Source organism: Scylla paramamosain, chromosome 21 (genome assembly GCF_035594125.1).
Source record: "Scylla paramamosain isolate STU-SP2022 chromosome 21, ASM3559412v1, whole genome shotgun sequence".
In the NCBI taxonomy this organism is placed as follows: Eukaryota; Metazoa; Arthropoda; class Malacostraca; order Decapoda; family Portunidae; genus Scylla; species Scylla paramamosain.
This window is the reverse complement of record NC_087171.1, coordinates 12,198,267-12,217,376: the sequence shown is the minus strand read 5'-3', so window position 1 is coordinate 12,217,376 and position 19,110 is coordinate 12,198,267. Positions and strand designations below refer to the sequence as shown.

Genomic DNA, 19,110 nt, shown 5'->3' with positions numbered 1-19,110 from the left:
ACTCACTCCTGTCAGCATCACACGGTACAAGAGATAACTTTTAAAATGCGACGGGATGGAATGGCCTATAAAATTATATCACTTTAAGGCCATAGATATGTCAGACAAATTCTGTTCGACTGTCTGTGAAGGAAAAGACAAACTTGTTGAATCGTTTATTGTATTTCCAAGTGGGAATGTGTTGCTTAGTGTGCTTAGTGTCAATGAAGAGTGGAAGTGATTATGAAGTGTCTGTCGGAACCTTGAAATAAACTCTAAGGTGACTGTGAAAGAAAAAAAACCGAACTTATTGAATCGTTTATTGCATTTTCTAATAGGAATATTATTATAAATATGTGTTTAGAGGGTTAGTGAAGAGTGGGAGTGATTTCGAAGTGTCTTGGTGAGTTGGTTAGGACGAGTCAAGTCGAGAGGTCGTCTGGGCCACACCGTGAAGCTAAGTAGGGTGGTGGCGGCGCGGCGCAGAGAGGTCAGTGTGGTGTTGAGGGGGTCTAGATGCTGCTCCGTCCACTCCTTGGTTGTGTGGGTGTCGTGGTACTGTGACAGCACCGCGCGCGCTTCCTCATACATCTCTTTCAGGCTGGAGGAGAGGGACCTCAGGCTCATTGTCGCCTCGCGCACCCGTGCCGGTGAGGAAAAATTATAGCGGAGATTGTAGGGTGTGAGCCAGCCGCCCTTCTCCTCTGCCTCGTGGTGCATGTCCTTCACGTCGTCCCTAAGGCGTGCGAAGCGGTGCAGCAGCGCGGCCACGTTGGCCCCGGGGAAGGCACAGTCCCGGGTAGCCCACAGGTGCCGGTCCTGGGCAGGATTCAGCATGACGTGCGGCGGACAGTCGAGGAGGGCGTGTGCGTCCTGCAGGCTGGCGGGGGTGAGGCTGCCGCGGGAGGCAGTGAGCAGCGTCAGCACCAGGGAGGGCGTGGAGGGGGGCAGCAGCTCGCACAACACTGAGAAGTGGTCGTAGCGGGACCAGCCGGTGATGATCAGGCCAGCCACGTTGAGGCGCGCGTGTTGCATACGCTGGGCGACTTGCACCCACGCCAGCGTGTTGGCGGCGTGGCGAGCGGCGTCCGGCATGATGGCTCGCGGACCGGTGGCGCCCTTGAAGGCCGGCGCCAACCAGACTTTAGGAAAGATGGCGGCATAGGTCCTAAGGATATAGGCAGGCACCATGCGGGTGACGTCCGGGCCGTACGCCCACACCACGGGCTCCGCTACGCCCGCCAACGCGCGTAGGGCCTGCACGGGAGCGCGGCGCACCATGTCGTCCCACATGAGCACACGCACGCCCCACCGCGTCCTGACGTGCTTGGCCACGTGCAGCACATGGTGCAGATACAGATTGAGTGGGGTCATGTCCCGCGCGCGGCAGCGAGAACACTGGCCCAGCGTGAATACCTCGTCGGCGCCAATGTGCACCAGGGACGAGGGCATGGCACTCATCAGTTGGTCGATGGCGTCAGTCACCAGGCGGGCCGTGGCGGGTCGGGAAGGGCACGCCTCTGCCGGGCTCTCGCCCTCCCGCAACTCTGCCCACTGCGGCAGCTTGAGGGCGTATTCCAGGTGCCCCAGAGACTGCATCAGGTGCACCAGTGTGAGTCCCGCTCCCTTGGCCGCCTCGGCGATGCGGTGCACCTCCTGCATGGTGTAGGCGGTGTGTGCTGACAAGTTTGCAAGGGCGCCCGTATAAGGAAAGGCGTCCTCCCACTCCACCAGCACGCCCGTGGCTCCAGCCCGCGCCGCCAACACCATTAGGCTTTCCAGCACCTCTACCCTGGGGGCGCCGCCTTTTAGGTCCAGATGCCAGAAGCGGTCAGCGGGGACTGCTGTATCAGGGTGCGTCTGTAGCCGCGTGTGTGTGCTGCGGTAGAGCTGCGGGGCCTGGGAGTGCCCCGTGGCTTCCAGGAAGACTGGGTCTCGCCCTGGGAATGGCCGCGATGCCCCCAGTAGTCGCCACCACCAACCCAACGTCATGATGGCGGCCGTGGCGAGGCCCAGCGCCACCAGGACCATGCGAGTGCTGCGGCACCTGAACAGTGCCATCGTGTACCTGTGGGGCGCCGTGCATCTGCCGCTGCGCTTAGGCTGCGTGACGGCCAGTCGACCGGGATGTCCGCACCATCCACGCCACCCGCCCTAAGGCGCCACTCACCAGCACACCTTAAGACGAGCACCACGCACTGTCCACGGCGACGTAAAAAGACACTGGAGACGGGACTCGCTTGGCTGGAAAGCGACACTCACACACAGACACACAGTGTCTCCGTGTAGCGCCGTGCAGCGTACGTCCTGCTGTGTGACAACGACTGACACCACACACCTCACTAGGCACCCTCCACTGCCGCCACCACCACCGACACCGCTTCCCCTGCTCCCTAAGTCCCCCTCCCCGGCAGCTCCCCTTCCTCCACACAGCGGCCTTCATCGACAACACCTCAGCGATAACTTACAGTTAATATAGTGCATGATGAAGCGATAGGTGGGAATGCACGTATTCCTGCAATGGTGGTGGTGGTGGTGGTGTGCGCCGTAGCACCGTCACTTTGTCACTAAGGAGGAGTGTCATGCGGATTAAAGAGTAAAAAATGGATTGTTGATGTAAATATCTGTTTGTGAGCTGTATTTTCTTTTATGCAGGTATAATGAAAATATCGGTGAAGATGGTGAGGTGTTACAGTGAGGATGTAGTAAATTTGTAGGGCTTCCTCGCTCTCGTATGTGTGTGTGTGTGTGTGTGTGTGTGTGTGTGTGGACCAAGGCCGCGGAAGGTCATCACTTAACATAAAGAAGTTTTGAAACGAGACATTCTCTCTCTCTCTCTCTCTCTCTCTCTCTCTCTCTCTCTCTCTCTCTCTCTCTCTCTCTCTCTCTCTCTCTCTCTCTCTCTCTCTCTCTCCCTTGCTCTCACACCATGACCTCCCCCCTTCCTTCCTCCTCCCCTCACAAGTGCCAGCAGGAAAGGGTCATCGGCTCCTCTCCCTTTCTGCTCCCCTTCCTCTCTTCTCCCTTCCTCCCTCCTCCCCCTTCCTTCCCCTTCCCCTTCCCCTTCCCTTCCCCCTCTTCCCTTCCCCAACAGGAAACGTGTCATTGCATCTCTCGGTACATGCCACCACCACCACCACCACCATCACCACAGTTCAAGTTTGGCTTCCTTCCCCCTCAAATCATATTACAATATTTACCTCTCTCTCTCTCTCTCTCTCTTGAACCTTTTTTTTTGCATTTTTTTTTTTGTTTTCTCCTATCGTCCGTACACACACACACACACACACACACACACACACACACACACACACACACACACACACACACACACTCACAAACATACACAAATGAAACAGTAACACAATGGCCTTTATGTACGTACACCACCACTATTACCACCACCACCACCACCACCACCAGCATAACCACTCATCCTTTTCCTCTTCCCCTCAAAGCATCATAATTACACCCTGCCACTGGACTTACACTGATATCTCCTAATTGCTAGGTGGGACTGGAGTGGCGGAGCACGGTGGGGCGGGGCGGGGGATGTGGCGGTATAGCTGGACAGGTTTGAGCGGACTAGAGGCGAGATGCGAGGCGAGAGAGGTTTCCCTAGAGTTTTGGTGTGTTTTGTGGGGTTTTTGTTTTGTTTTGTGGGGTTTAGTGTGTGTTTCGTGGCGTGTTGTGGAGTTTTGTGGTGTTTTAGAGTGTTTTGCTGGGGTTTGTTGGGGTTGAACAGGTTTGAGTGGATAGCAACGAAAGGAGGCATTTGCCAAGGCGAGGCGAGGCAGACAGGTGGTTGGGGGTGATAGGTTAAATGGAGTTTATCTGACGATGTGTCTTCATATTCTCTCCTCTTGAAAAAAAAAAAAAAAGTTTGCGGTGTTTCAAGGTGAGAGAGAGAGAGAGAGAGAGAGAGAGAGAGAGAGAGAGAGAGAGAGAGAGAGAGAGAGAGAGAGAGAGAGAGAGAGAGAGAGAGAGAGAGAGAGACTCTGTAGGTACAGTAGTGTTCAGTGACAAGTCAAATGAGTTTAACTGACGAGGTGTCTTCATATTCTCTCCTCTTGAAAAAAAAAAAGTTTGCAATTTTTGAAGATGGAAAGATGGAAGATGGAAAAGCCATACAGAGATTGAGGCAGACTCTGAAGGAGCAGAAGGCTTTCAGTGGACTCAGAAAATAGACTCCGTAATCAGAATATTAGTGTCGAGTCAATGGGGAGCTTTAAAAGAAAATTAGACAAATTTATGGATGGGAATAACAGTAGAAATAGGAAGGTATGTTTTCTCTACCCACAGAAAGAGATCAAGGGAGAGGAAAGAAATTAAAACACACATAATCTACAATTTGTACTTTTTATTTACAAAAGAGACAAGAGACAACCTTGGCTTATGCACTGACCGGCAGCACAACAAAACACACTTATTGATAAACACTGACTGACACTGATGGGCTGGACGTGCTGACACACACACACAAACACACACACACACACGCGCGCACGCACGCACCCACACACACCAACTACCACATTACATCTCTCTCTCTCTCTCTCTCTCTCTCTCTCTCTCTCTCTCTCTCTCTCTCTCTCTCTCTCTCTCGTTACACACACACACACACACACACACACACACACACACACACACACACACACGCACGCACACACACACACACACACACACACACACACACTCCAATAATAATGGTAGTTTACTGACAAAATTGTACCTACAGACGAATTCTGAAATATATATTAAAAAAATACTGAGTTTTAGCCAAATTACATTAGCATTATAAAAAAAAAGAAAAAGAAAAGCTAAGGGCAAAAAGCTCAAAGATATTTTGAACATACATACACAACACAACACAACGAAAGGGGGAGAGAGAGACCGAGAGAGAAGAAAGTTCTGAAACCGAACTGTACAACGAAAGAGAAAATATTAATAATACTACGAAACATGTACGGAATTCCAGCGCAGTGTAAATAATAAACTCTTCGTTTGTTCATCATTCTAAGTATTATTCACTAATTGGTCTCGTTACCTGTAGTGCCTCACCCGAGAGGGAAAGCACTTAATTAACGATTCGGTCAGGTGTGGTGTGGTTTCTATCATACTCTCGTGTCGAGCTAGTATCGTCCGCCACAGTGCCAGTTGCAGTAAAAACACGATACAAAAAAAAAAAAAAAAAATGAGTATTAACATAACTATAAAACACACCATTGTGGTTTTGATTTAAGTTTACATCCTGTGTTACACGTACAACAGTCTCCCCTGAGAAGTGATGTCAGCAAATCCTAGTTAATTTTATGTATTAAATCGAACTGCTTTACGTATATCAGGAGTTCCTTAAAGACCAAGAAGAACAGGAGAAGCGGCAGAAGGAAGAGGCACAGTTAAGTGTCTGATCCTGACTTGCTTTGTGGAATCTGACATCAATTCTTTGGGCAACTGGCTAAGGGAGGACTTAAATAGAAGCAGCCTTTTTTTGGTTGAGCGCTTGTTCCCCCGAAGACTCTGTTGCTTGGCTAGGTGATTGCGCCGCGAAGTTTGAGCGAGGGGCTGTGAGGGCGCGGAAGAATTAAGGGAGGACGGGAGGACGGGTATGGGTGAAGGAGTTACCGGCTGGCTGCACCGGGATGTAAGTGAGTGAGTGAGGGAGGGAGAGAGGGAAGGATGAGTGAATACTGAATGCACCGGGACGTGAGTGAGTGAGTGGGTGAGTGAGTGACGGAGGGAGAGAAATAAGTCAAGTATGAGAGTGAGAGACTTAGAAAGTAATAAATTAAGAATAAGTGAGTGAGTGAGGGAGTGAGTCAGGAAAACAAAAATATATAGACTGGTCAAGCATGACATACATATATATACAGACACACGCGGAGGTAGGTGGGTGGGTGGATGAGTAAATGGATGAGCCTCTTAGTTGAACCTCTCGTATTAGTTAAGCCTCTGAAGTTCAATCATGGCGTCCCTGATGGCATCCTCCTCAGGGTCCTTGCCGGGAGAGCGCTGGGGTGCCTTAAGCAAAGCCTTGACTGAGCTAGAGCGGCTGGGTGGAATAGGAGGGGCGAGGGACTTGCTGTCGGTGGACTGAGGGACCTTTGACTGTTTGCCTGGCCTGGTAGTGGTGGGAAGAGGATAGAGAGGCACCCAGGGAGAGTCAGACATGTTTAAGGGGCCAGTGTTGTGTGTTCTGTCCCTGGGTGAACCCTGGAGTGACTGTAGTATCAGGGCAGCCTCATCTTTTCCAGTGTCTAATGCTGGCGTGTGACTGACCACCGCGTCACGCCTTTCAGGTATGGAGTCGTCTTGGTTAGAGGAGCCGCTAAGCTCCTGTAGGGCGAAGAGCGGCTGGAGGCGTAGTGACGGAGGCGGCCTGGGTTCGGGAAACACTGGTGGAGGGAGGAGACTTCGACTTGGGAGGAGAGGAGGGTTTTTTGGGGCAGGAGTCGAGGGGGTATTGACAGGAACCACCACCAGAGGGATGCCGGAAGGGGACAAAATCGGGGGTGGTATGTTAGCGAAGGCGGTGCGTGGGGCGCGGGACTGGTGCTGGGGTGCGGGATGCAGATTCTTGTTGGTGGTTGAGTGGGTGTGGGTGTGAGTGGAGGGCCGAGGACGAGGAGGAGGACGAGGCTTTTGCTGGGACGCTGCTGTGGTGGAGGCTGGGGACGGCCGGGGAATAGAGGTGTGGTTGGGGTTAGTTTGCTGGGCTGGGGATGGAGGGAAGAGGATGGGAGGGTAAGATTTGAGGTTATGGCAGGGGAGGGTGACCTGTATTAATCAAACAGGTGGGAGAAGATGACATTAGTAAGCTGAGGAGAGGATGCCTGGAGATTTGAACGATTAGTAGCTTCATTATACCATTCATTACCTAGTTGTAATATCATTAGTGATATTCTTACACGTTTCTGGCTTCCAATAAGACATTTTTTAGAGACCACAGATAAGTGGGGTTCTCAAGAGTGTTTTTTCCTCTACTGATGCTGCAAAATCCATTACTATAACCAGAATTATGTAAACATTCTTGAAAAAAACCCCAATAATTTCTACGAGAGCCCTGGAAAAGTTGTTTTGAAAGGGAGACGAAATGTTTGAGTATACGATCTTTCCTATTTAGTGAGTGTTGGGCACACTAGGAAGGGGAGAGGTGAAGCGAGGTGAGGGCAGGGAGGTGGAGGGCATCGGGCAGCAGTCAAGCAGTGGCAGCAGCAGCAGGGTCTCAGGGAGGAGGAGGAGGAATAAAGGTGTTAGTTAATTACCAGAGGACTTGTTAGTAAGCAGGGGGCGTCTGCGTCTGGCCAGACGGGCACCGAAGGGCAAGGTTACGTTACGCCTCTTGGGGAACACAAAACCACCGTTGTTTCTTGTGCTGCTACTTGAGGTGCTGCTACTGGTGCTGGTGACGGTGGTAGTGGTGCTATCCGTGGTGCTGGAAAGGAGGAAGCCGCAGTTAAGTTAGGGTCAGTGATGGAGTCAGTGGAGGAGGAGTAGCAGGAGGAAGAGGAGGAAGAGGAGAAGAAGGAAGTATATATTGATCAAGTCGAATGAACGTCAATGTTGTTGATTGCGTCCGTTCGTCACTTACAGAACAGTCGTGTTGCCTCGTGCTGTCCTTGTCAACGTTTTTGCTTTCTGACTGACTGACTGACTGACTGAATAATTAATAGACTTGATTAATGGACTAACTGGCAGACTAATTAATTAACTAACTAGCTAACTAGCTAGTGTGACATACCTGGTGATTGTCTAAATAATAGACTGGTAGACAGAATTACTAATTAGCTGTCTGACTGGTTAAGTGGCTTCCAAACCGACCGTCTGAGTGACTGGCTGGGTCTCAAGGTCGCTGGTTAGTCTCAGTAGCGTTCTGCATAGAGTCCTTGGTTATCACACAAGTCCGCGAGTTACAAACCGCGTGCGTGAGGACCGCGCGTCACCCCCTGACTCACCTGGGGACGCCGCCCAACACAGGTGCTGCCTCCGTGGTGCTTTCCTCTGCCTCTCCTTCACTCACTGGCGTCGCTTCCTCTTCGTTGGCTTGGCTGGAATTCGTTGCTGGAATGTCCTCTGCCTCTGAGTTCTGGGATTTGAAGAAGTTTGGCCGTAAGGAAACTTTGCCCAAGTGACGAATTCCTTCCTTGGTTAGTGGAGGGAAGGAGGGAGCAAAGGGCCTCTTCGGGATGGGACGAAAGCGTATTTTTGTGTCTAGGCGTGATGGGATAATAGTGGTGGTGGTGGTGGGGACAGTGGTGGTGGTGTCTGCCTCAGTGATGGTGGTGACAGTGGTGGTGATGGTGGGACTTGTGGTGGTGGTGGACACGTCATCCTCTTTTTCCTGCTTCGTCGTGGATTTGGCGGGTCTAAAAGTGATAGCGTTGACCAGACCACCACCACTGGCTCCCTGACTAGCCCCTCGGGGTGGCCGGGGATTCTCCTCCGCAGCGTTGGACCTGGCAAAGTGTGAAACCTGAACCTCGCTCTTAGGCTTTGAGCCACCGAACGATATGTGCACCGTTTGTCCTGGGGCTGAGTAGTGAATCCCTGAGTCATCCTGGGGAAGCTGGTTAAGTCCTGGCAGCGGGGAGCCAAACTGTTGAGGTTGCACGCTGCGAGTGAAGGGCTGAGGCTCTGTTGTGTTATGCGTCACCGGCTCACCGGGATTCAAAGCTACAGAAGCGCTGAAAAGATGATGAAGCAGAAGCGTAAGCGCGTTTCTAAAGCGGCGGCGGAGTGTTAGCTGTGAGTTACGTTCAGGCTGAGGCTCCGGTACGTCAGATCCAGGCCTTGGGATTACAATGTTGATCTTCCTGAGGCAAGCAGCATGCACACACGTGGAGTTAGGGTGAAACACTTATTTCCTATGCATTTTGAAGTGAACACCGTTACAAGACGTGAAGTTAGTTAGGATGAAAACAAAAGTACTTCTTACACATTTTGAAGCGAGAAACATACAGAGGTGTGAAGTTAGTAAAAATTGAAAACACTAGCATTTCCTACACATTTTGAAGCAAGGATCATTAGAAGACGTGAAGTTAGAGTTGAAACGCTATTATTTCCTACACATTTTGAAGCGAGCTGCATGCACAGACACACAGCACTATCCAAAACATGCACTCACCCACTCGGACAAATAGAGAGGCAGCCAGGGACGTAAAGCCGACATGGGAGAGATAGTGAAACAGAACAGAAGGGAGGAAGCTTAGAGAAGGAGGAAGAGGGGGAGGAGGGGGAGGAAAAGGAGAAGGGCTGAGGATATTCTTCCTTGTTCCTGCACTCCAGTAACGGCAAACAAAAGGAGGAGGAGGAGGAGGAGGAGGAGGAAAAGTTTAGACTGAAGGAAAAACTTGCAATTTCGTAATGTTTCGAAATAAAAGCCACACAATCGAGAGAGAGAGAGAGAAAGAGAGAGAGAGAGAGAGAGAGAGAGAGAGAGAGAGAGAGAGAGAGAGAGAGAGAGAGAGAGAGAGAGAGACCAAAGAAAGCATTTAAATTTCCATAGCATCTTTTTTTCTTTTTCTTTTGTGCATCATTAAGTAAATTTTCTGGTATACAGCAGCTAAGAAGTGGGGCGGGGCGGAGCGGAGCGATGAAGTACGTCTAGTATGTCAAGTCCAGAAGTCCACTGTTGAGTCATCGGGGCGGGGCGGGGAGGGGCGTGGCAGGCATCAGTCGTCTCATGAGTCTCAGGTGGAAGACTTGGGGAGGGGGGGAGTTAAATTGAAACGGGTCTAGTCTGGGGCGGGGCTGGTTGGAGCGGAGCGGCTATTGGTAATTCAACAAGGCTGGGACAGGCGGGCTGTGGCAGGACGGCGGGGCTGGGAGTGGGTAGCTTGTCGGAGTTCAGAGGCACGAGGAGACGGGGCGGGCATGGCAGGGCATGGCGAGGTGGTTCAGGTACTTGATGTTAATTCAGCAAAGCAAAGCGAAGCAAAATTCGAAGCTTCATGAGGCAAGACTTACATGTTATTACCCAGAGTGCAGATTGTGTCATTGTGTACGAGAGAGAGAGAGAGAGAGAGAGAGAGAGAGAGAGAGAGAGAGATCAACACTCTCAGAACTTTTAGATGTATCATGAAGAATTGTTGTCTTTTTTTTTATTTTTGTTTGAAATTCTGCTGAACAAATTAGTATGTGTGTGTGTGTGTACTAGTGTTATCTCCTCACGAGTGCAATGCTGACCTCACGCTGTCAGCTACTTGCGTCACACCAGACACCAAGAAACACATACACAAGGAAACAGATAGACAACAGAATGAACGGGCAAACACCTAATTATGCAACATATAAAAAAAAAAAAAACAGCAGTGTGTGTGTTACAACATCAACTACAACAATTCAGGAAGAGTAGGGAAAAATAACGAACATAAACATGCTTTACATAAACATATACACGTACATACATGCACACTTATTTACATCTCTAAAAGTATTATGTAGTTATGCTAAATAAATTAATTAACGACACACACACACAATTTAGAAGCAGGCTGTTATTATTATTATTATTATTATTATTATTATTATTATTATTATTATTATTATTATTATTATTATTATCATCATCATCATCATCATCATCATCATCATCATCATCATCTATATTATCATCAACACCTTTACTAGTGTTTAATTAAGTGAATTTTCTGAAGTCATTTTTATGGGAGAATGTTATGATTGGGTGCGAGTGAGCTAAGTCTTCCATTGTACTTACTCTGTGTGGATGGGGTCTGGGAGGGCATGGTCGAGCGGCTGCACCAGTTCACTGTGGAATTATTAAGACGTATTTAGTTTTCAGCACGGTCTGATCTGCTTGTGTGTGTCCATCAGTGTCTGTTTGTCATTGTGTCCGTCTTGTGTACCTGTCTATTCGTCTGTCTCGCTGTTTGTCTTTTTCTTTGTATTTGTTTTGTACACATACATTCTTTCTGTGCATCTCTCTCTCTCTCTCTCTCTCTCTCTCTCTCTCTCTCTCTCTCTCTCTCTCTCTCTCTGTTCCTGTCTGTCTGTCTTTCACCTTGTCCATTTTCTTTCTGTCATGTGTATGTCTGTGTATTGCTTCAGGTAAATAACTCGTGCTATCATCGTTGTTATCATCAAGGTAATATTTCCATGCAGATGGTGCCACATGTCAACAGTTAATTATCTCATTTCTAGAACTGGTTACATTAATTAACAGTTCAACACAATAAAGGTTTAGTCTTCAAGAACCCACTGCATTCTACAACTGTTCCCTTTGTGTTAGACTAAGAACCACCTCATTCCTGGGGACTGCATTCAGAGAGGAGAACAGACACTGCAACTTACTTGTTTTGCACCACGTTGACTGGTTCTAGATCTCCGGAGAAGGGAGGGAAGGAGGGGGAGGACGGGGAGAACAAGGTGGAATCTGCAAGTGGTAGCGAGCCCATATCTGGTGTTTTGACCTGCGGGGAGGCGGCCGCGAGGGGAATGCCCACCGAGTCTTGGCTGAGGGCCGAGGAGAAGGTGGACTCGAGTAACTCAGGCTGGGATACGAACAGTGGTTGGGCCGCGGTGATCGCACTCCCGCCGGACGCTTCAAGTGCTGAGTTTAAGCTTTCCGTGAACTGGGACTGAGAACCGCCAGTGGCTAAGTTCGTGGACTGGCCAATGGTAGACCCAACAAGGTGTCCAGCAAGAACAGAGTCTCCGCTACTGAAGAATTGGGGTTTTTGGGACAAGTGAAAATCGTTCTGGGTGTGGAATGACTGACCCACTAAGTTCCCTGGTAATACAACAGCGGCCTGGGAAAAACCAAGGGACTTGCCATCATGAGAGCGGTCTTCGCGTACCGAAGGAGGACCACTGATGGACTGACCTATGAGATTTCCTGGTATGACAGAGGGCTCCTGAATAAAGGTAAATGACTCTCCACTGTCTGAGTGATCTTGTAACACTGAGTGACTACCAAACGTTTGCCCCACCAAGTTTGCAGGCAGGACAGAAGGTTCCTGTGAAAGGTGGCCATCAGTGTGTAGTGGCTGAGGCAGCGACACGCCACTGGTGATAGATCCCACCAAATTACCAGACAAAACAGAAGCACCTGGCGAAGCAGTCACAAACTCTTGGGAATCAAAGGAATCGTGCTCCGGTTCAGTCTCAAATGATCCAATAAGGGTTCCAGAAGAGACAGATCCTCCACCAGTGACCACCTCATGGGAATCATCAAAACCAACAATCTGAGGCTCAGACTGGAAGATTGTCTGCCCTTGGCTCACGCCCTTGAACTGGGGACTGGATAGGGACACAAACTGGGACTGTCCAGCTTGTCCCTGTGAGGAATCAACAAGCACTGGGTCGCCAATCTGCGACTGGAATGATGCGATGAGATTTCCGGGAGAGACTGAACTTCCACTGGTGATCACTTCTTGAGACTCACGAGAATCATCAAAACTCACTATCTGAGGCTCAGACTGAAATATTGTCTGCCCTTGGCTCACAGTCTTGAACTGGGGACTTGACAGGGATATAAACTGGGACTCGCCGGCTTGTCCCTGCGATGAGTCAACGAACACCGGGGCACCAACCACTGTGTTCACATTCAACTCTTTGATGTTGGGAAAGGCGTTAGTCAGCTCAGCCTGGGTTACTGTACCCCCCTGAGTTTGAGGCAGCGGTACACCTACAGATGGCGAGGACTGCCCAGCAGAAAGAATATTCGCCTCAGAGATTGAGATTAACTCTGGCTGGGAAACTGACTTGAACTGTGGTTCGCTGACCTCAACAAATATACTGTCGCCAGCGTCACCTCGCGTCTGGTCAACAAACTGAGGGAGTCCAGGGTTCACGACTTCCACTCCCACGTCCCGCTGAATGATCTTAGGGGCCGCTACCTCATGCAGCGCTCCACCTTGCGTTCCAGCCTCCAGAGGTTGCGAGTATTTGGGGTTGGGATTCTGAGCGACCCTCAGATCGATGCCAGCGTCAGGCTGTGTCGCAGTCACCAGGCTGGGGGGAGGGGGCACATGCAACACTCCCATTAGCATGCTGGCACCAATACCGCCAACTTTCGACCAGCTAGCGCCTCGCCCACGTCACGCCCACCACTCCGATCAGAAATTCTTTAAGCTTACTAACTCCACAAAATGCTGTAGGCTTCCAGGAAACACCACTGAATCTTAACTTCGTATTCTCCGTATACTTAGCTCCGTATTCTCCGTATATTTTTTACAGGCATCTAGTGGAGATAACTCGATAACTCGGATTCTCGAGAGTTTTCTTGATTCTAGAGATAATTTGATAAGTATTCTCCGTCATCAGTGACCAAAAAAAAAAAAAAAAAAAAGATGACCAGACTAGTGATCTGCGAGGCTTTGGAAAATAGTCCTGATCAAAGGACAAAGCATTTGAATAGTAAGCTGAGACGCATTGTTTTGGGGTGGTGAGCTGTTGTGGGAGAGACACAGCGATGCCACACTGTATACTGTCAGTGACATGCTTGGTATAAATACTTAAGTCATACACTCATACAGACAGACGCATGTAGATATATTCTTTCCATCTATGGTTATTTTGGAATCAACTATATATGTATACTATACACTCGGAATCATGCAATTATCATCATTATCATCATTATTGTTATCGATTAAGATTATCATTATTATGATTATTATTACTGGTTTTGTTGTAGTGTGTGAATGGGGGGAAGAGAAGGAGGAGGGGGGGGTGAGAAGGAGGGTGAGGAAGAGGTGGAGAAGTTAATAGTTATGTGTAGTAGTGGTGATGGTTGCGTCAGTTTGGAGTGTAGAAGTGAGAGTGAAATAAGAGTGTAGTGTTGTGGTGGTAGTGGTGGTGGTGGGCACGGTGCACTAGTAAGAAATCTATTACAACACTATCAATTAAAAAAAAGATGGATGCGAAACAATATGTACTACCATTCCAATTAAAACAACAGGTACATACATAACATTACTTAACGTCTCACAAACTATCACTACTACTACTATTACATACATACAACAAAAACTACCAATACTACACATACCTGGTGACTTCGGGTGGGGATGCGTACTGGGGGTCCGAAACTGAGATGAACTGAGGCTCCGAGACGGATTTGAACACAGGCTCGGAAAAGTCGATACTCCCTCCAAGTTGCGCCTCGCCCGTGGACTGACTCACGAAGACTGGCTCTCCAATGTTGATAATCTGGCTGCCTCCGTCATTGTAAGAGATCTGTTGGGGTCAGTGAGGGAGCTAGTGAGGGAGTGAGTGAGGGACGGACTGGTAAGAGATGTTTGGAGTGAGTAAATGAGTGAGTGAATGAGTGACTGACTAAATGACTGACTGACTAGTAAGAGATCTGTTTGGACCGAGTGAGTGAGTGGTAAGAAATCTGTTCGGACTGCGTAAGTGAGTAATTGATTGATTGATTGGGTGAATGAGTGAGTGTGAATGAATGAATGAATGAGTTTAATGAATGAATGTTTTGGGTTGACTGAGTGACTGATTAACTGACTAACTGTTGGGATTATTGCCACACTGAATGACCAAATGACAGACTGATTGACTGACTGATGATTGACTGATAAGATATCTCTTGGAATTAAGTGACTGATTAACTGACTGACCGATTGACTGATTGACTGACTGACTAATATTCCGGCGCCGCAACAGTGAGGCCATAAGTCGTTGATGTCGAGTGGGAACTGTTTAAGTATTGTTTGGTAATTCTGTGATGGCCGACGAACGGTTTAACGTTGGCTGGTGCTCTATTATAACGAAACTCTTCTTCAGCCTGATGAATGGTGGTCATTATATGGTACAACGTTGCTGTTTATTTTATGACGCGAAAAGTCTTCGTTTTAACATGAAAAATTACGACATCACATATAATATTCGCTTGACGTGACAAGCAGTGTTCGATATGACATGATAGCGTTTCTCATTAGCCATCTTCGTTATGATAAGTAATACATTATAACTATTGTTTGATAATACCTGTGAGACGGGAGCGGGTGCCACAGTTTCCACAGGCCCTACAATTTCAATGGAGTTCACATCCTCTTCCACAGGGATCCCCTCGAACTTGGCGTCCAGGACTGCACTAGTCACGCTGGGTCCTGCGACCGGCGCTGGTTCCTTGTAAGTTTGCACTGTGTTCCTGCAAAAAACCAAGATGTAAGTACAACTATTGAATCTGTTAATGTGTACAAGTATGTTAAGTTTACAGTCAGCGAGGAGTAGGATGCATGCAGAGATGAGTGTTAACGGCTAGTGGTGTGGCTAGGCATGGGTTTATAGGGTACTGGATGTCAACTAAAGATCTAGGTGAGAGCATGCTTAGGGTGCGTCATGCATCTAGGCTTCTACACTAAGCAGGAAAGGGACTCAGGAAGGCCCCACTAGCTAGGCACGGCCAACCTTCTCTCAGGAAGCTGTTGATATTGCTGATATTGCTTGCTGCTGCCTGTACTGTCCCCCAGGCGATGGTGAGGAGAACGGGGGGCTGTGGACGGCGGAGTACTGGAGGTTGAGGAGGGAAAGGTGACGTCTTGTCTTTGCAGCAGCTTGGCTCTTGAGGGTGTCGGCAAGAGGCACAAAGGTACTAATACCTTCCTCCTGGTGTCGAGGCTCTTGTTGCTCCTGAACAAGTATGGAAGGTGGAGCAGCAGGTACGGAGGCGGCAGGCTGCTGCTAGTGAACTGTGGCCTCTGTTCATCCTGGCTTAAGAAGGGAACATTTTTTCGTCCCTGTGTGTTGTCACGAGCAAACGTTGTTGGCGAGTCTTCCGGAAGCCTGGCAGATTGAAATCTAGAGTTTGGTTTGGTGTTAGATAGAGGAACGTTGCCACGGTGTCGTGAAGGGCGCGGTGACTCCCTAGTAAACGTTGACTCCCTCCTTCCCGATCCGTCATCTTGCTTCGTCACTCTGTATACTGAGGCCGTCTGGGATGTCACCTCCCTCCCAGCGGTGGGCAAAGGAGACAGTCTAACGCCTCCCGGATCGGCTGCGAGTGGTCGACGCTCAACGAGGGAGAAGAGAGGTCTAGGAGCCGTGTTCTGAGTAACGCTGGGCGGTCCTCTTTCTCCAACTGATGAACTCCCCTGCTCATTATCCTCCGTGGATGTTTCCAGGTTACTGAAAAATTTAGAAAGCAGTTCCTTGATTCGACTGCCGATCACAGCTGAGACCTCGTCCTCGCCCTGGGATCTGAGTGCCGTCTGATGATGAACTTGTCCCTTGCGCCAGTGTTGTGAGGAAGGTGCCAGTGTGTCTCTGGACGAGAGAGTGAGAGGGCGTGCAGGGGAGGCGTGCCGTGTCTCAGAGTCAGCTTGGGACGGCTTGATATTGCCCAGAGCCGTACCGTCATCACCAGGTGCTGCCTCCGGCTTCTCTGCGTCAGCAGATATGGCGGAGGAAGGTCGCTGAGCCTGTCCAGCAGGGCGGTGGGCAGGAATCCTCCAGATGTTTGCAGGAGGAGCCTTGATTAAGCTCTGAGCTGAGGTGTTTTCGTTGGCAACAAGTCCATGAATGGGATGTCGGGAGGAACTCTCAGTTTTGGGAGATGGAGTGAGGAGTCTGTCAGGAGAGTCTTCCTTGTGACGCGGGTCAGTGTTCTCAGGGGAACCACTCAAAAGAAGAGCGGGTGTCGTGAGTGTCAAGGGCGTGACTGTCTGAGGCGGGTGGAGACCGTGTGCTGGGTGAGCCTGGGTGACTGGCTCAGGGGAATGGAGTGACTGGACCGTGGGCGGCGCGGGGCGTCCAGGGACCACAAGGCTCGGTGCGTGATCCTGATTTAGGACAACGAGGGATGACTGATGGGGAAGACTGTGTACAGAAAAGATGTTGTTTATGAATATATTTTTTGAATTGTGGCGGGGAGGAGCTGCAGGAGTTATTACTGGCGGTGCAGGGGGCGGTGAGGGCATGCCACTGTAGGAACCTTCTCTTGATTTCCTGTCCTGCTGCTCATTTGTCACGTCCTCGGCTCCTCGCACGTCCTTGTCCCGTGGCCTGAATGCCTCTGTTGCACTGTTCCTTGGAGTGTGGAGCTGTGTCACATTTAAACCAAGGGCATGGCTGGTGCTGGTGACGTCACTGCCAGCCGTCACTGCACCTTCAGAAAGCTCCCTGCGTTCTTCACCAGGCAGCGGTGACGTTGTTAAGGCGGCAGTGAGGCCTTCCCGGCGGCTAGTCGAGTCTGTCTTGAGCAGGTCATCGTCATCACCTGATTCAGCTGACGATCCTGAAGGAGTGTTGTTGCTCGGGACGTCTGTGGTAGAGGGGTGAGTTGTCATCGTGTCCTCGTCCTTATCCTCCTCCTCTTCCTCCTCCATATCCTCTTCGCTTTCCTCTTCTCCTTCGTCGTCGTCGCTTTCCTCCTCCTCCTCCTCTTTCTCCTCCTTCTCCTCCTCCTCCTCCTCCTCCTCGTTTTCCTCTCTTTCGTACTTGTTCTTCTTCTCTTCCTCTTCCATCCCCTCGTTGTTCTCTCCTTCCACGTCGTCGTCGTCCTCCTCTTTGTTCAAGGGAGCTGAATCAGTATCAGACGTGTTGCGTGCCTTATCCTGACCCTTACTACGAGAAGGGTTGCCAATGTTATGCGACGAGGCTGCAGTGGGCAGTGGTGGCGGCGGTGTGGTGGTGGAGGACGAAGCTAATACCGTAACAGTGTGGAGCAGCGGTGTTGTAGTAGTAAACGTTCCTGTAGCACTGGTAATTGGTAATGATGTGGTGGTGAGAAGCTGTGGCGGTGGTGTGGTGGTGAGGGTTCCTACGGTACTTAGACTTTCAGTGCCTACATCACCACCTGGAGTATCTGCGGCGTGATCGAGGGTCTGAGAGGCGCTGACGGGGCTGGAGCCTGGTATCGGTGTAGCAAGCAAGCGCACAAGAGCAGCGGACTGTACAAGGCGGGTTGGAGAGTCCCTGTTATGAGTAGTAAGACAAGATAGGAGTGCTGGGTAGCTTGTCATCATGACAGGGAAGCAAAGGAGTTGGTTAATAATGAGTTAGTACAGCAACATGACATCTTAGGGTTAATGATCATATTTCGAAACACTTCTGCGCGCACCTCCTTTACTTTCAAAAGTCTCTAGTTGAAACTTTGCGGGTTTTTAACAATGTTTTTACGGTTCTAGTTTCAGATTAACAAGTTTTCATAATATTCATAGGAGAAACACTCTTGAGAACCCGGCTAATCATCTTTGTAGCTTTTGAAAATAGACGTGGTGAGAGAGCAAAGTGTTTCTGAATACGAGCCAAAGTAAGCAAAGGCAGAGTGAATGTTACATACTCATACACAGATACAAGCGTAAGTGTGTTGTGGATGGTTAAGCTTGGTTAATATAAGCAGTGTGATGCATGTAGGTATATGATAGACTTACTTGCTGCGAAGGAAAGGGGAAATGATGCTTTGGGTTAAAAATGAGTTAGTTCAAGCTTCAGTTAGAATTATTAGTTATTGTTAGATACGGTTAGTGTTCTCACAGTACAGTAGATGTTAGTCGGATCAATCATTTCATTATTGAGTTACTCTTGTGGCGGATGTGATTCTCTCTCTCTCTCTCTCTCTCTCTCTCTCTCTCTCTCTCTCTCTCTCTCTCTCTCTGGTGATGGTAAAGATAATGATAGTGGTAGTAATGATTGCGACGGTAGTTGAAGTGATAATGATAGTGATGATGAGGAATAAATATGTGGTGAAGATGATTATAGTGATGCTCGTGTATGATGATGATGATGATGATAATGGTGAATGATTATGAAAACAAGAAATAATGATGATGATAATGGTGATAATGGTGATGACAACAGTGGTGAATGATAACGAAAACAACAAATAATAATGATGATGTTAGTAACGATACTGGTAATAGATGGTAATGTTAAGAGATAGTAATGGTGATGTTAGTGGTAATGGTGACAGATGATATTGGTGATGTTAGTAGTGATAGTGATGATCATACTTACTGTTCCACTATGGTGGTTGCTGGGTCGGTGTTGAAGTCGGTGGTGGTGACGGCGGGCTGTAGACGGATAGACAGATAGATAAATAGATAAAATAGATAGATATTGGTCACATATATGAACAAACAAGGCATTAGGTATATGACAAACATTATTGTTATTAAGCTGAGCTACACGTGAATAAAAAAAAAAGAAAGAAAC

The 19,110-nt window shown here is 49.1% G+C and overlaps 4 protein-coding genes across 6 annotated transcripts in view; 1 reads left to right on the top strand and 3 right to left on the bottom strand.

Annotated features, from left to right (window-relative positions):
• Positions 1 to 286: 286 nt before the first annotated feature.
• Positions 287 to 2,325, bottom strand: LOC135111030 (hexosaminidase D-like). The gene has a single exon (XM_064023930.1). It carries the CDS (start codon positions 2,038 to 2,040, stop codon positions 340 to 342), a length of 1,701 nt encoding a protein of 566 aa, XP_063880000.1. The 5' UTR covers positions 2,041 to 2,325; the 3' UTR covers positions 287 to 339.
• Positions 2,326 to 4,324: 1,999 nt separating this feature from the next.
• Positions 4,325 to 19,110, bottom strand: part of LOC135111026 (mucin-2-like) — a 40,565-nt gene continuing 25,779 nt past the window's right edge. The window contains exons 6-12 of one of the 3 annotated variants that reach the window (XM_064023904.1): positions 18,913 to 18,968; positions 14,944 to 15,106; positions 13,991 to 14,178; positions 11,290 to 12,951; positions 10,697 to 10,747; positions 7,935 to 8,435; positions 4,325 to 7,414 (exon numbers count right to left, since the gene is read on the bottom strand). In XM_064023904.1, the coding sequence (XP_063879974.1) occupies positions 7,237 to 7,414; positions 7,935 to 8,435; positions 10,697 to 10,747; positions 11,290 to 12,951; positions 13,991 to 14,178; positions 14,944 to 15,106; positions 18,913 to 18,968 (2,799 nt within the window). In that variant the 3' untranslated portion in view covers positions 4,325 to 7,236. Of the gene's footprint in view, positions 7,415 to 7,934; positions 8,664 to 10,696; positions 10,748 to 11,289; positions 12,952 to 13,990; positions 14,179 to 14,943; positions 15,107 to 18,912; positions 18,969 to 19,110 lie in introns of all 3 variants that reach the window. The other 2 variants (XM_064023903.1, XM_064023905.1) reach the window with 2 other exon arrangements.
• LOC135111283 (uncharacterized) lies at positions 5,920 to 7,167 on the bottom strand. The gene is made up of 2 exons (XM_064024519.1): positions 7,117 to 7,167; positions 5,920 to 6,756 (listed from the first exon to the last, which is right to left on the bottom strand). The coding sequence occupies exons 1-2, from the start codon at positions 7,165 to 7,167 to the stop codon at positions 5,920 to 5,922; spliced, it is 888 nt and encodes a 295-aa protein (XP_063880589.1).
• Positions 15,102 to 19,110, top strand: part of LOC135111027 (ribonuclease P protein subunit p30-like) — a 55,015-nt gene continuing 51,006 nt past the window's right edge. The window contains exon 1 of the mRNA XM_064023911.1: positions 15,102 to 15,123. The gene's annotated coding sequence lies outside the window, so the exon portion shown is untranslated. The remainder of the gene's footprint in view (positions 15,124 to 19,110) is intronic.

Bases quoted from the DNA above. Each gene is read 5' to 3' on its own strand.
- LOC135111030 (XM_064023930.1), bottom strand. From the start codon at position 2,040: ATGGCACTGTTCAGGTGCCGCAGCACTCGCATGGTCCTGGTGGCGCTG.
- LOC135111283 (XM_064024519.1), bottom strand. From the start codon at position 7,167: ATGCCCTCCACCTCCCTGCCCTCACCTCGCTTCACCTCTCCCCTTCCT. The intron at 6,757-7,116 runs GTGCCCAACACT...TGATTAATACAG, and splicing joins TCACCTCTCCCCTTCCTAGT to GTCACCCTCCCCTGCCATAA.